Here is a 13,024-nt window from a genome sequence, read left to right as displayed (position 1 = left end):
AAAAAATTAAGCTACAGCTTAATTTTTGGTGTCTAGAAAGTGTTCCCTATTTTTTGTTGACAAGTGTATTACATAATCATAATTTTAATTGGAATAATGTAATATTAGATTTGGAATCTAATTCTAAGAAATTAGTGTCAGAGCTGATATATATTAAAGAAAAAAAAAATACTATCAATCTTATGAATAATACTGATTTCTTGGAATAAATTATATTCCAATATTTTAGAAGTCTTAATAAAATGAGTTTATTTATGAATTTGTAATGTTTAAACCCTTTGTTTGTATAAAGCATAACAAAATATTTCCTTTTGAGTACATAAATATATCAAAAGGAAAATACATAAACATTTAAAAACACATCACTGTTACATACAGATAGAGATCATAACTCAATCAGTTATCAAACTTGACACAAAAATGTCAATCGTACTGACAATAAGTATATATGTATATTGTCGTGAGATATGTTATATAAGAAATTCTTTTTTTTACTGCAACATTCATACATGTAAGTTGAAACTATATTAGATGCAGTTCACATTAATAGCATGTTCTTGTAATGTTTCAATAATTTGACTTAGAATCTGTAACTGTAAAGAATAATCAGCGAAATTAATATGCTCGGTAATTATTCTTTACAGTTCTATAGATAAGTATTCTTATAGTATCTATCACGTATACGACAAGATCAATTACGCGAATATTACGACATTGAAGACATACAGGTAGAAAGGTTTCCTATGAAGAACTAAGATGTTCTTTCTAATTAGCGTCCTATGGACTCTAAAAGATGTTAAAAATTGGATGATCGACAGAAGCCACAATTTTGTCACCGGACTGTATGTTTAGCGCAGTCATATATTGTTTTTTTTTCATTTGCTCGTCTTTATTTTGTATTTTGTATTCTTAATGTTACACAATTATTGAGGTTTTAACTTTATGACTTGACACAATAGTAAAATTTAATATATTGTTAATTTCATACTGAACACAAACAAGCCTGAAACGTGTGCAATTGTACGCAATATTGTACGCAATAATAATATAGATTAGAATTTTACTTTAAACTTAATTTATGCTCGTTCTTTGACTTTGATCTTATGTTTAAAATTACATTATGCATACATCGAGTTTGTAGATTGTTTAATTTATAATGATATACAGATACAAAAGAAATCACTATTTTAAGACACATGATTTAAAGAAAAATAAACACTATTTTCATCTAAAATATATAGATAATACGTTTATAACAGCAATTACATTTATTTTACGTTAATTGTACATGATAATGTAAAGAAACACTGTATTGTAAAAAAGATCAACCCATCGAGACTCAAACTAATGATTCGATGGTTATAAGTTTAGTGCGCTTCTACTACGCCATGCACTCTTCGATTAGCTCTGTCCAAACTGCTGGTAAGAGACGCAAAATTATTTAATAATTATTTTCTCACAAATACTTGAAAAGCGCATTATATAGGAGAGAGTGGGGTAAGTCAGGCCTATTCGCAGTTTTTGATGTCTATAAGGTGCAAATAAAGTCCGATTATAAAACCAAAAGTACTATTGGAAAGATAATTTAACTCTCTTCATTTCTACTACAAATCATTTTGACGTCTCTCTCACCTACGCTGAACTATAATGGAAAATGTAAATGTTACAAATTAAACAAGAACGCCTTCGTAGCTAGATCTTAGTGCTTATATTTATTTGTGATTTTTTTCATACTTTTTCAAATTCAATAAACTGCGCGCCGAATTACGTTTTGGTACTCATAGAACAGCTCTAAATTGAACATGAATTAGTGATATCACGTTTGTAATTAAAATTAACTTAATAATACTTGATGCTAACTAGCATTTAAATATAATAAATTATTTATGAAATCATATTGATCTTGAAAATGCGAGAGTAAAAATAAGTATCGTAACAGTAAAAACGCGTTTTTCAATCCGATTTAGAACTACTGGTTCCAAATTGGACCATTCTCTCGTCCATATCAACCACTTCTATTGGATTGTCAAAAAAATAATTTCTTATTTTTAGGTAAAAGTTAAGGATAAAATTTTCGTATTAAAAAATATCTTTAATGAACAATGTATGTACCGTTTTGTTCGATAACCTTTCGCCATCTTTCAGGCAATTCCATCCTCCCAGAACTTTTCAGTTTTCTGAGCTAAAAATTGGCCCAGATGCTTTTTGCAGGCCTCGAAAGAAGTAAAATTTTTTCCATTAAGGTAATTCTGATTTTCCATTTAGGGAAAGACCTAAATAAGTGGAAGTCTGATGGTGCCAAGTCAAGTGAATACGGAAGATTAAGCAAGACATCCCAACTAAACTGCAGTAATTATTGTCGGGTTGTTAAAGATATGTGAGGTCTAGCGTTGTCTTGGTGGAATATGACACCATAATGATTACTCAATTCTGGACGCTTCTCATCTATTACTGCCTTCAAATAGTCTAATTGGGAAAAATATTTATTGGAATCAATCGTTCGGTTTCGCGGAAGCAGCTCGTAGTACACGACTTCTTTGCAATCCCATCAAATACACAGTATGATTTTTTTCGTATAGATGTTTTGCTTCAGTATGGTTTGCGGCAGTTTATCTATATATTACCTGACATGCAAACCTATCGATACAACAAATTCGTTGCAATCAATTATTATCACATCGCCCCTCGCTCCCCTCATATCAATTTTATACGAGGTGTGTTCAAAAAGTATCGCGAATTTTGAATTTTCGCGGGTTACGTATATTCGAATTTCGATCTTTTTGTGGCGTTATGTTGGTACTCATGTCTCTCACTTATGCCGACAAGCTCGGCCATTTTGAATGTTCACTTAATTGTTGACAGCTGCTTTGCTTGCACGTGTTTTGGATCGTCTTCGATTTTTACCTATTCAAAAAAATGGATCAAAGAACCTGTATCAAATTTTGTGTGAAAAACGAAATTAAGTGCGCGGATGCATTCCGAATGTTGACTGTGGCATACGGAGAAGCTACCTTGGGCCGAAGCAACGTTTATCGGTGGTACAAAATGTTCTCAGAAGGCCGAGAAGATGTGAACGACGAAGAGCGTGCCGGACGCCCGAGCACTTCAACAACAGACGAAAAAATTAATGAAGTGGAGAAAATGGTATTGGCCAATCGTCGAATCACCGTTAGAGAAGTTGCTGAGGACCTAAACATATCGATTGGCTCGTGCCATTCGATTTTTATCAATGATTTGGGCATGAGACGGGTCGCCGCGAAATTCGTACCAAAATTACTCAATTGCGACCAAAAACAGCATCGCATGAACATTGCTAATGAGATGTTGGACTCTGTCCGCGACGACCCAAATTTGCTCCAGAGGGTCATAACTGGTGACGAATCGTGGGTTTATGGTTATGACGTGGAAACCAAAGCTCAATCATCTCAATGGAAGCTGCCGCACGAACCAAGACCGAAAAAAGCGCGCCAAGTTCGGTCGAATGTGAAAGTTTTGCTGACAGTTTTCTTCGATTGCAGGGGCGTGGTGCATCATGAGTTCTTGCCACAGGGTAGAACGGTCAATAAGGAATATTACCTGCAAGTTATGCGCAATTTGCGCGAAGCAATCCGCCAGAAACGCCCGGATTTGTGGAAGAACAAAAATTGGCTTTTGCACCACGATAACGCCCCTGCTCACACATCGTTGCTTGTGCGCGACTTTTTGGCCAAAAACAACACACTAATGATGCCGCAGCCACCGTATTCCCCAGATCTGGCCCCCTGTGACTTTTTCTTGTTCCCTAAACTGAAGAGGCCCATGAAAGGACGACGTTACGCTACGCTTGACGAGATAAAGACGGCATCGAAGGAGGAGCTGAACAAGATAAAAAAAAATGATTTTTTGAAGTGCTTCGAAGATTGGAAAAACCGTTGGCACAAGTGTATAATATCTCATGGGGATTACTTTGAAGGGGACAAAATAGATATTCATGAATAAATAAATAATTTTTGAAAAAACACAAAATTCGCGATACTTTTTGAACACACCTCGTATATTTAGTTTTACTATAGTTTCTTATCATCTACAATTCGTTGGTTTTATTCATTTTAATTTTAAAGTAGAACATTGTTTTTTATAAAAATTTGCAAACTGAAGAAAACTGTATGTAGTTTTAAAACGTTCTAATAATATTTAATTTATGTGCTCATATTAAAGTCATTAATATAATAATTTTTCCTTCTTTTGCTCGTTTTTTGACCCTTTAAATTTATTTATTTATTATTGTATTTTACTTCTTTTACTTGTTCATTGACTATGGTGATGCTATACATCAAATACACTGTTATGAAACAAAAATAAAATAAAAAAATACTTACTTTTGCCATCGGTCCAGGCTTCTGATTTGGATTTTTACTAGTTTCTTTTGTAATCGATAAATCCGACTGACACATTATCTTTTGACGTAACTCGTATAATGTCTGGCATCCCAGTATCGATATGACATTTTTTAATTTAAGTGCTGGAAGACCCATTTTGTACTTAAGAGAACGAGGGTAGCTCTTGAATGGCTCGTACACTCTGACATAAACCAAAAATTCTTCACCGGCGTTTATATCAGGCATTTTTAAATTGTTTTTATCATGTTTCTTGTCTCTTTCATATTTCTGAAAAAAAAAACAATTTATTATCTCAACGATACATTTATTACAGTAATTGTGAAAAGAAAACAATATTTATAATAATGATTACAAAATTATCAATTATGTGTTAAATGTATGCAAAAGTCTTGGTTTTTTTTTCAAAATTTTATTTGTTTATCATATAGTTATAGTACAGTATAATACAAATATAATAATCCTAATAAGACCAAAAATTATAACAAATTAAAATAATAAATACGGCATTACCGTATTCATTATTTCAATTGTCAAAACAGTTCTTTCAAGTGCTAAATAATTTTGTAAGTAAATTTTACATTTACAAAATTTTCCGCAAACTGCGCACCGTGTACTTGCCGGACTTAATTAGCAATTTAATTTTGTGATATTACATTCGGATTCTCCTTTAAAACACTGTTCTAAAGGATAATCCAAATGTAATATCACAAAATTAAATTGCTAATCAATTTTAATTATTTATTTGATGCTTGTACGCATCTTTACTATCCCCCCTAATTTCGAGAAACTGTAAAGAAATTATTACAAAAAATATTATCTTGACCAGGGTAATAAATCATAAATACCTAGACCGAGCATTCAAGGAACGGGAGGTAAAACTCACGCGTCAGAAATTAAAAAGAGATAATATGCTTTGCAATATTATTCTGTTTTTAATGACCCGTGGTTATTAAACAAATATCAAGGATTTTATCCTTATCCTAAAACATATCGTAAGGTTAAGATTCGCCACCACGCGTTATTAAACAAAGACAGAATGGTATTCCAAAGCATCTGATAGCCACCTGTCTGTGATTTTGCTGCAATGTTGCCGAAAACAAAGGGTATTAGTTTTCAGCAAATTTAGGACAAGGTGTGTGCCTTATTTGTCTTTGGTTTGACATCACGAATTCAGCACGTTTTGCTGCCAATATGCTGTGTATTTGCTGTCAACGGTTTATCGCTATACATAAAGAACAACTTAAGAGCAAGTTGCCAACAACATGTACTAAGTCATAAATTTCAGCAAAAATTCAACAACATGTCAAAAACGGTTAAATATATGTTTTGTACTCTTATTTATCTCAAATATATAAAAAATTAAGTTAATTCTTCTTTCTGCTGAATTGTCACCAACCTTGCCAAAAATGTGCGATTAAAACTGATTAAAAAAAAAGTAATCCGAATAGATCGGGATTTCTGTATCGAAAATACGGTATTAAGATCGATTGAAAATAAGATCGGAACATAGATAGATTTATTAAAATAACAAAATACATTAATGTAAACGTAATAAATGTTTAGTTTACAAAAAAAATATTTCTTGTATCTTTTTCGTTAAAAAAGATTAAATTTGAATTTATGTACAAGATTAAATAACAATACAAATTGTTATTTAAATGTAAAAATATACAATTTTATGTAGAACAGCGTTCCACACACACGTCACATTTGAAAAGAATGAAAGCGAGTATTCGTCTCGAGGTTACAACAAGCAGGTGAGTCCTAAAGCCTCACTGAAGTATAAGCTGGGGAGTCGGCCGCGGTGGCGCCTGTGATATAATGCTTATGGTTGCACTCGAGAAAATCCCCTGCCTAGAGGTGGCGCCAGCACTCACCTGTTAAATCCATTTCAATCCGATTTTGATAGCCAAGCATATTTTGCAAAATCATGCAACTTAATGCTGAGTATGAATTTTCGATTAGTTGCTGTGTATTCGCTGAAAACGTAACTCATAGTCATACGTATTCAACAACATAAGAGCAGATTTGAGACATTTTATGTCAGCAGAATCAGAACAAACGGACAGCAACTGTTGCTCATTCTGTTACCAACAAAATGACTTCTATTCGTGGAAAACATTTTACTTTATCAATAGTTTTCAACAACATAAAAGCAATAATGATAATAAAAAAAATTAATAATGCTGTGCTTTTGTCATATATTTATTAAAAATATTGAATATATTATTGTCTTGTAGCCAAATAAAATGTCGGAAATGATCCATTTGTGTGTTTGCGAGAGCGTGTGTAATGTAATAATAATAAATAAACAGAAGTAAATTAATTATTTTTTTTTTATATTTCTATACGGGCTAATTATTATTTAACAAACAAAATAAACAAAGGTAAAGGCTCTTATAAATAAATTAAAATTAGGAAATAATAAGCTCAAGAGCCAAGCAGGATGTCAGACGCAGACAAATAAATCAGCTTAAATCCAATGTCAAGCAAATGTTTCGACCTTTAATGACGGTCTTCTTCAGTACAGATTTACAATTCTATAAAACAACAAATTAATAGCACTAATTAAGATATAAATTTATCAAAATAAACAAATAAAAATCAAAAATAAAAACAAGTTACCGAATAAATAGAGATTGTCCAAAACCGCGATGTACATCTCCTTTCAACGTCTTAACATTATAACATAATAAACGACCTCACAGAGCGTGTGCAGAGACAAGAACTTTGTAAAAACCACATGAATTGGTTGCTAACAAATAAATAAATAAATAAATAAGAAAATGATATTAAAATGATGACTTTAAAATTTGTAACAGACAATACAAATTAAATAAATTTGTAGTAGTAGGTACTTTATTCCTTGCGGAGTACATTGCGGACTTCCGCTCCGCTTACATAGTTTCAACCTTTCTTATTCATTGCTTCTTTTACAACGCACGAGAGAGAGAGAGAGAGAGAGAGAGAGAGAGAGAGAGAAAAAATCACTCAACCATCCATACCTCCACACTCATTCTTTGGACCTCCGTTTCCGCCGCTTTCTTCCACACTTTCCTCTCTTCCTTCCACACTCTCATTCATACCCAGCCACCCTCCTCCCTGCCGCAATTCCTCCAGTTTTCTCATCCAAACTTCTCCCTCCCCCCTCTCACCTAAAATCTTTCCTACCATCTCCTGCCACCCCTTTTCCCCAATCCGTGCATTCCTCCCATATATGCTCCCACGTTTCCTCTCCCCATCCACATATCCTACACTTTCTTTTCTCTTTCTCTTCCCAGTATCTACCTCCCCTCATACTATCTCCTAACTTAAACCTCGCAATCCTTTTCCATCTTTCCTCTTTCCAATCCCTCTTAGTCTTCCCCTAGTCTTCTTCCAAGTACTCCGGCACTCCCTTTCCCTTCACTCTGTTGTACCATCTGTTGAACTTCGAGCTCCTAATTTTTTCCCACCTTTCCTCTTCCTCCCACCCCCTCTCTCTTGCCACCACCTCTTCCCCCCTTAACCCTCCCTCTCCTCTCAACTTTTCTATCTTCTTGATATTCCAGCTCTTTTCTTCATAGAAACTTTTTCTTTCTTCCTCCCATTTTCCCATCACCTTTCCCTCCTTCGCTCTACCTCTTATCTCCTCCCAACACAACCTTGCCAACTCCCCCCCTCCTCCTTCTCCCAGTTTCTTTTCGTAACTCCACGCCCTCATTCCTGCCCTTCCCCTTAATTTTTCCCTCTGCATCTTCTCCCTTACCATGTACCCCGGTGTGTACCTTCCCACCCCTATTACCCATTTCAAATACCTGTCCTGTATCCTCTCTACCTTTTCCCTTTCTTTCCACTTCCAAATTTCTGCCCCATAGCTAACCACCGTCCATACCAACCTATCAAATAACCACATCCTTCTAGCGCAGTTCTTTCCAAATTTCCTTTTTCCTATTCCCCATACTTCTCTCATCACCACCGCTCCTTTTTTTACTCTCTCTTCTATATGTTCTTTCTGTCCCCCATTTGCCACCATCATGTAGCCCAAATATTTATACCTTTTCACTTCCTCTATTTCATTTCCTTTCCATTTCCATATTATCTTTTTCTGTCTCCCACCCCCTCTTTTACACCTCATCACTTTTGTCTTCTCCACATTTACTTCTAATCTTTTCTGTTCTACATATTCTTCTAATGTTTTCATTAACTCTTTCATCCCTGCTTCATCCTCTGCCACCACCGCCACATCATCCGCATACGCCAGGGAATAAATTTTTCTTCCATTCACCTTTACTCCCCCCCATCCCCCCTTCACCAATTCCTCATCCAAATCCGCTAGCAGTAGTGTAAACATGCATGGGCTCAACGGACATCCCTATCTCACTCCTCTATTTGTCCAAAAGTTTCCCCCTCTCTTTCCCCCACCCTTATTCTACTTATTGTCTCCTCCAAAACTTCCTCACACCTCACCACCAGACTCTCTCTCACTCCCTTCCTCCTCTTTGTCTGTACCAGTATCTTCCTATCCACCGAGTCAAACGCTGCTTTCGTATCCATGAACATAACTACTATTTTGCCTTTTGCTTTCGCTATTTTCTTATTTATTAAATAATTTAATACGTATATGTGGTCTATCGTTCCTATCCCTCTCCTAAACCCCATTTGACTCAGTGGTAATATTCCTTTATTTTCCACTTCTTCCCTCAATCTCTCCGCCAAAACCGCCGCGTACACTTTATATGCCGTTTGGGTAAGCGTGAACCCCCTATAGTCTTCTGCCTTTTCCCCCTCCCCCTTTTTCACTATCGGTACCACTATCCCTTCTCTCCAATCTTCCGGCCATCCCTCCCCCTTCCACACTCTATTACCTATCTCCCACAGCCATTCCCTTATTTCTTTTCCCCCATATTTCCATACTTCATTCGTAATCCCATCCCCTCCTGCCGCTTTTCCGTCCCTCAATGTCCTTATCGCTCTACCAATTTCCTCTCTACTAATCTCTTCTTCTTCCTCTACTCCTCTCCCCATTACCACCCCTCTTATCCTCCATTCCACTCCCCCCAGCACCCCTCTAAAGTGTTTTTCCCACTCCCCCATTTTAATCCCTTCCCTGACTGTCTTTCTCTTCCTCCTTCCTTTATTCACTACCTCCACACGTCCTTTTCGGATCTTATTCCTTCTATTTCCCTCTCCCTTTTCTTCTTCTCCTCACAATGTTCTCTGTACCTCTTACTCATTTCTTTATATTTTTTCCCTTCTCCCCCTCTCCTCCTCCACCATTTTAATTCCTCCATAACCTCTCTTTTTCTATCCCTACATTCCTCATCCCACCATCCTCTCCGTTCCTTCTTCTCTTCCTTTACTACTCTCTCTAATGCCACTTCTACTTTTCTCTTCATTTTCCTCCAAACCTCCCCTACCCCCTCACCATCACTATCCCTCTTCCCAAGTTATTCCTCAAATTTCTTTTTTCCCTTCTCCGTCCAAACCCCCCTTCTTCCTCTCCCTTTCCTTTTCCCGGTCCTCTCTTCCCTCCGGCCTCCTCCCTCCACCCATACCGTTATCGGCTGATGATCGGAGTCTATCCAATCCTCCACCTTCATCTTTTCCACCTTCCTTCTTGTCTCCTCATTCCCGATCACATAATCTATTACGATCCCTCCCTTCCCTCTTGTATACGTCCATTCTCCCTCCTCATCCTCCTTTACGCTTCCATTCAAAATTGACCATCCCAATTCTCCTATATAACAACATAGCTTTTTTCCCTCTCTATTCACTTTTTCATCCTTCGAGCTCCTCTTTCCCTATTCTACCCCTCCCTCTTCATCCTCACCTACTCTTCCCCCCTCTCTCCCCGTCCTAGCATTGAAATCCCCTCCTATTAACACCCTCACCCCTTCCTCTCTGTACTCCATCCACTCTCTCAACCTTCCCATTTTTTCCTCCAAATCTCTACATACACTCCTATTAGTCTGCACCACTCTCCCTCTAAATTTACTTTTACTGCTTGTAATCCCTCCTCTTTTCTTTCCGTATCATCCTTTTCTCTCCCTATCCCTTCCCTTATCCCCACAATCATTCCTCCCATTGCCCTCCCTTTCTTACTCTTCCTTGCCGCCTCTTACACTTTCCACACGTATCCTTTTGGCAGCCATTTTCGAACTCTTTCCCATCCCTTCTTCTGTTACCAAGTCTCACTCAGGAACATCCCATTCTTTTAGTCTCTCCCTGAAATCCTTCTCTTTATTTTCCATGCCTGCCACATTCCAAAAGCCTATTTTGTACTTTTTGCCATCTTCTTTTTTATTATTCCTCCTCTTTTTCCTATGCTTCTCATTTTCTATATTTCCTTCTATTTCCCCCTCTCCCTCTCCCTCCGTCCACCTTCCTACTAAAAATCCTCTTTCTCTTTTTCCACCCCTCTACCGTTCTCCATCCCCCCTTCCATTCTCTTACTTCTTTTCCGTGCCATTCCCTCAACTCATCCTTAATCTCATCCCATATCCATAATTTCTCCTCAATCTATATTTTCATATAACCTACTCTTACTTTCCTACCTTCTCTCCTTATTCTTTCCGCTTCCTTCCTTATCCACCACTCTATTCTTCTCTCCTTTTCTGTCAGATCATCCACTATCCACTCCCTTCTTTCCCTCAGCTTTGCTTTTCCTTTCATCACTTCAATTTTCTCCCCTACACTCGCTAATCTTACCCATACCATTTCCCTTCCTTCCTTATCTTTCTTCCCTATACTCCTTATCCCTTCCACTCTCGCTGTCGCCCCCGTTGCCCCCACTATCTCTTCAATCTCTTTTCTTAACCCCACTATTCCTTTCTCCTTTGCTTTCACTCCTTATACTATTATATTTCTCTCCCTTTCTTCCCTTCTCCTCTTTTCCTTCTCTAACTCTATTCTCTTCATCCTTTCTTCTAATTCCTTCATCTTTCCCTTTCTCCCTCTCTCCATCTGCTTTACCCCTTCCTCATCCTCTTCCTCTTTCTCCTCCCTCCCCCTACCTTTCTCAATCTCTTCCACTCTTTTCTCTAAACTGTCTAATCTTTTCCTCATATCTTCCAACCATTCCCTCATCTCTGCTCTCCCCTCCTTTACCTCTTTTAATTCCGCTTTAATTTCCTTAAAACCCTCCCTTACTTCCCTTAATATCTCTCTCAACCCCCCTTCTTGCCTTTCTAGCCGTTTCTCCGGCCGCTTTTCTAGCTGTTTTTCCGGCGATCTCACTACCTTTATACTTTTCTTGAAGATATCTGCCTGTAATGCATCTATCTCCTTCCTTTTTTCTCCTCTCTTAAACGCCTCTATCAGCGACAGACTATATACTCTATCCCTCATCCCCTCTGCTTTGCTCGGTCTCCCCACCTTACTCTTCTCTTCCCCTGTCCCCTCCTCTACTTCCCTTTCCCTCTCCTTCCTTCCCTCCTTTCCTTCCTCCATCTCGTCTTTCCTCTAACCTGCCAACTTTCCTATTCAAGAGTTTATTTACTTGCAGTCGGGTTGTAAATAAAGGAATAAAAAAAATTTCTTTTTTTTCTTTTTCTTTTTAAATTAAGTAATCTATTTTTTTTTGTAGAAAATATTTACTAGAAAATATGACTCTTTTATATTTAAGATGATCACACTTTTACTCTAAGAAAACAATTTAAACAAGTTTAATAATATTTTTAGCTTATTTTTACAATTATTATACCGATGTAGCAAATGCAAAAATATAAAATCATATATTAAGATATTAAATCGGTTACTCAAATGTTACTCTAATTCAAAATTTCCCGCTACTGCACTTACTCTCTCCTGCTCCGCTTCTCACTTCTACCGCCCGATGTCGCTACCCTCCCTCTTTTCTGTTTTCTCTCTACACTCTAAATCTGCTCTCCCGTCTAACCTCCAAATCCCGTCCCAACCCTACTATCCCTCCTGTCTCCCTATTCCCTTACCCCGGCCCTTTACTCTTATTCACCCTCTACCACCAGCCCCTTACCTTTCCCTTTACCTCCTCGCACTCCACCACGTCTCACCCTATCCCCTAATACCTGCTTATCACTCGCACTCTCCACACACACACGTCAGTCACTTTCGCTACCGGAAACGGAAGTCCTGTCAATTAAATAAATTTGTATTGTTAAAAAAAAATAAATGGAAAATAAATAAAAAATAAATAAATATAAAATAAAAGAAAACTGTACAAGTCAAAAGATATAAAAAACGCATTATAAAAATTATGCAAAATCAAAAAAAGGAAAAAGAAATAAAACGAAGCAAAAAATTATATACAAAATACTTTTAAGCATCAAAACTCGTGTCACAGCATTGTGAGATAGGATGTTAAATCTCAGTGAAAATAGTAAATACAATAATAACGACCGAAACGAGATAGCCTCAGTGGCCCAAACGAAAGGAATAAAAGAAGAAGGGATGATGAACCTAAGAAGGGGGAATACGATCAAGGATAGGAAGATACGCATCCAAGAGGAGTTCGGTATCGCTTTGTTTATTGAGTCCATGCAATTGATTTTTGATGTATAACATCTCGGATATAAATCTTTTAACATAAGATGGCTCTTTATCTAAAATTTCCACGTTTTCCTAATTAAATTCGTGGTTTTCTTCAATGCGATGTAACGAAATAACCAAAGAACTGGCCTTTCTAA

General features: G+C 36.8%; 1 protein-coding gene across 4 annotated transcripts in view; it reads right to left on the bottom strand.

Moving 5' to 3' along the window:
* The window catches only part of LOC105193022 (snRNA-activating protein complex subunit 3), a 144,711-nt gene that overhangs the window by 109,122 nt on the left and 22,565 nt on the right, over positions 1-13,024 (bottom strand). For all 4 annotated transcript variants that reach the window (XM_039457540.1, XM_026140055.2, XM_039457541.1 and 1 more), the window contains exon 4: positions 4,359-4,646. In XM_039457540.1, coding sequence (XP_039313474.1) covers positions 4,359-4,646 — 288 coding nt within the window. The remainder of the gene's footprint in view (positions 1-4,358; positions 4,647-13,024) is intronic.

Source organism: Solenopsis invicta, chromosome 14, assembly GCF_016802725.1.
Source record: "Solenopsis invicta isolate M01_SB chromosome 14, UNIL_Sinv_3.0, whole genome shotgun sequence".
NCBI classification, from domain to species: domain Eukaryota; kingdom Metazoa; phylum Arthropoda; class Insecta; order Hymenoptera; family Formicidae; genus Solenopsis; species Solenopsis invicta.
Note: the sequence above shows the minus strand (reverse complement) of the source record. Positions and strands in the feature narration are given on the sequence as shown.